Below are 3,946 nucleotides of genomic sequence, written 5' to 3'. Positions count from 1 at the left end.
CTCTCCTGTTTCCAGCCAGCCAGCCAGCTATGGTAGCTCCTACAGAGGGAAAGGTCCCGATCTCTTGACCAAGGTCCAAACCACCCACCCGCGAATCAAAGCCCCTAATTTCCCTGGAACAGTGTTCTCCTTAAGGCGTCTTTCATCTCCTTGTTCCTCAGGCTGTAGATAACTGGGTTGAGCAAAGGGGTCAGCACAGAATAGAAGAGGGTCACCACCTTGTTGCCGCCCCCTGAAGCTTCGGGAGCCACGTAGGTGACCATGATGGAGCCGTAGAAAAGGCCCACCACCGCCAAGTGGGAGGTGCAAGTAGAGAAGGCCTTCTGCCTCGAGGCGGCTGAAGGCAGCCGCATGACCGCCTTGAGGACCGCTGCGTAGGAGCACACGATGAAGAGGAAGGGTCCAAAGATGGCAATCGAGCTGAGGCTGTAGAAAGCCATCTCTGTGGTGGGGGCTGGCATGCAGGAGGAAGCCAGCAGTGGGCCCGGGTCGCAGATGAAATGATCGAGGGTGTTTGGGCCACAGAAATGGAGCTTGGAAATCAGCACGATGGGCACCAGGAACCACAGGAAACCGGACGCCCAGCAGAAAGCTGATAGGGAGCAGCAAAACCGGGGGGACATGAGCATCGGGTAACGCAGCGGGTGGCAGATGGCCAGGTAGCGATCCAGGGCCATTGCTGCAAGGAGGAAGCTCTCGGTGGTTCCCATAGAGAAGAAAAAGTAGAACTGGAGGAAGCATCCGTTGAAAGAGATGATGCCTGGCAGCGGGGAGGACAGATCCCACAGCATCCGAGGCGCCGTGGTGGTTACGTAGCACATCTCCAAGCTGGAGAAGTTCCCCAGGAGGATGTACATGGGCAAGCGGGTGAGGCGAGAGTCCCGGAGGACGGCCCACACAATGCACAGGTTCCCCACCAAGGTGAAGGCATAGCAAATGGACAGCAAAGAGCAAAGCAGCAGGCGGGACGCAGGCGAGAGGGACGGGAAGCCCAAGAGGACAAACCCTGCCGTCAAGCTGGTGTCGTTGGCTTGGTCCAAAGGGGGCTGCCCCTGTTGGCACAGAGCGGGGGGGGGGGATGGTCAACTTTTGCTAGGGAGGGTTTTTAGCCTGGCCAAATGATACATACACTGACCTCACAGTCCTCTTCTTCTTCCCCCCTCCCTGCCAATTTCTGGATGTGTGCAGGCAAGATTATATGGTTAGGGTTAAAAAAAAGCTGGCAACTGTTCAAAGAGAACATAAATGAAACAGGATTTGTCTAGACTTTGTGAGGATAGGACTGAGAATTGATAGGGTTAGCAATTTGAAGGGCAGAGGGAAGAAAGAGGTGGAGAATATGCATTATAATTATATATTCATTTTCTTATTGTTTACATCTTTTCTCTCTAATTAATATTGTACATTGTCTATTACATATTTGTAGCAGTGATATTATTATTATTATTATTATTATTATTATTATTATTATCTGTGTTTCTTTCTGGAAAAAGGTAGGGGAACTCACCACAAAGTTTGTTTGTTTATTGCAGTGGCTAAATGTAAGATGTGATTAATAAACTCAAGCCGTCAATGATCTGGATTAGAAATGGCCACAACTTTATTGATTACAGATATAGGTGGATTTTATGGCTCAGGCATTGGGTGTATATCTGTTCCAGCGCCCCCAGACAAAAAAAAATATTTAATTTAAAAAAGGTAAGGGAACTCACTTCTCTTGAGTTCCAGCTCAACCCCCCCCGCCCCCGATTATTATCATCTTCATCACCATCTTACCATTATAGTTAGTTGATTGCCTCTGATTTTAACATTTTATATGTGCTAATTATATATAGACATTATAGTAAAGTGCTTTGATTTAAAAAAATGATATCGCATACAATACAAAAAATAAATATTTCAAATACATCCGTACATTAAACTAAATAATAGTAAAAAGCAGAAAATGTTCAAACTTGTATGGAAGGTGGGAACTGCCTTAAACATTCTTTTTAAAGTTTTCATTCATAACAACATTTTCTTGCCACATTTTAGCTCTAAAAGTGGCCCTGAAAGTGACTTAAAATGAACTAATTCTGAGAAGAATTAAAGTTTCAGTTGCTATTACACAAGTCTGAGATTGCTTCTGTTGCCGTTGCGGTTTTAAACTTGCATGGTGATATTCGGACAGGTCAGTTTGTTTAATTAGTTTACTGAATCTCTTCCTACAATAGAATATCCCAAAGTGATTTTCAAGAATAGATTGCAACAATAAAATACAGCAATATAGTAAAGGACTACATAAACATATTAAAAGGATAATCAGAATTTTAAAAAAATTACTTATGAAATCTGAGGCAAAAGAAACATAGGCAATGCTGGCATTAGATGTCAGGTGAATGCTGATTTTTTAAAAAATACCTAATTTTCAAGAAAACAGAATTTTCTATTTGTCCGTCTGATGATGATGATGATGATGATTATTAATTGAATTTATGTTTGTCTGTGTTTTTCTCTCACAAACACTCACACACATACACACAGAGCATTTTCAATGTTTCCAGAAATTTTATTTCTTTCTTTGAGAACATGCTATTTAGTTAATAAGATATTATTATTATTACTGTATTATTATTATTATTATTATTATTATTATTATTATTATTATTAGGCCCCCAGTCCGTTTATTCTCAAAAACAACCCTGTGAGGGAGTTTGAGGCAGTGACTGGCCCAAAGTCACTTAGCAGGGTTTGTGACTAAGCAGAGATTTGAAGCTGGGGTCCATATATTTCAAGCACTCTTATGCCACTTTGAGAATCATGGCTTCCCCCAAAGAATCCTGGGAACTGTAGTTCATTAAAGGTAAAGGTAAAGGGACCCCTGACAGTTAAGTCCACTCATAAACGATTCTGGGGTTGCAGTGCTCATCTCGCTTTACAAGCCGAGGGAGAACGCGTTTATCCGCTCTGCAGACAGTTTTTCCAGATCATGTGGCCAGCATGACTAAGCCGCTTCTGGCGCAACAGAACACTGACACCAGAGCAGCGCACGGAAATGCTGTTTACCTTCCCGCCGGAGCGGTACCTATTAATCTACTTGCACTTTTGTCGTGCTTTCAAACTGCTAGGTTGGCAGGAGCTTTGACCAAGCAACGGGAGGTCACTCCATTGTGGGGATTCAAACCGCCGATCTTCTGATCGGCAAGCCCAAGGCTCAGTGGTTTAGACCACAGCGCCACCCACGTAGTTCATTAAAGGTGCCCAAAGCTGCTAGGAGCTGTCACAGAACTACATTTCCCAGCACCCTCAGCAAACTACAGGTCCCAGGATTATTTGGGGGAAGTAATGAGTGTTAAAGCGGTAGAAGTACTTTAAATGTATGGCATAGATGTGGCCCCAGTCTAACTCCAACAGTCTGACATCCAAGCCACTCCCTGGCTCCACATCCCACTTCCCAAGCCATGATCAGATCTTTTGGGATAATATTTTGGGGCCATTCTGTCAAAGACAACCCCAAACACGTTTCCTGCCTCGATCAGTTGATTCAGGGAGGAACCATAGCTGACTGACAGGGAACATGCTTCACTTGCAGAAAGAACCAGCTTCCCTTCCTGATATCTCTAGTTAAAAGGATCTGGTGCAGGTGCTAGGAAGGATCTCTGACTGGACCCTGCAGGACTGCTGCCAATCAGAGTAAGCGATTTTTGGCTAAATGGGCAATATGGTCTAATCTGGATTAAAGCAGCTCCTGTGCCTTTGTACGCAGAGGACACAAAAAAAGGCTATTTCATGTATAATCAAGATTTATCTTGTCATCTTATCTTATTGCAGTATCTGGTTTGACTGCTATTACCGGACTACTTTATATTTACAAATAAGACTGAAAAGCAATACTCAGCTGAGGACAAGAAAGAAGCAGTTAACAAAACTCCTTACCGCATGTTTGGGCAGATTCAAGGACGACATC

The 3,946-nt window shown here is 43.9% G+C and overlaps 1 protein-coding gene across 1 annotated transcript; it reads right to left on the bottom strand.

Annotated features, from left to right (window-relative positions):
• On the bottom strand, positions 1 to 926 carry LOC310829156 (olfactory receptor 11G2-like). The gene has a single exon (XM_083707288.1). It carries the CDS (start codon positions 855 to 857, stop codon positions 105 to 107), a length of 753 nt encoding a protein of 250 aa, XP_083563414.1. The 5' UTR covers positions 858 to 926; the 3' UTR covers positions 1 to 104.
• Between the last annotated feature and the right edge of the window lie 3,020 nt (positions 927 to 3,946).

The sequence above is a fragment of the Podarcis gaigeae genome (genome assembly GCF_964106915.1).
Source record: "Podarcis gaigeae genome assembly, chromosome: 13".
NCBI classification, from domain to species: Eukaryota; Metazoa; Chordata; class Lepidosauria; order Squamata; family Lacertidae; genus Podarcis; species Podarcis gaigeae.
This window is presented reverse-complemented; position numbering and strand designations above follow the sequence as displayed.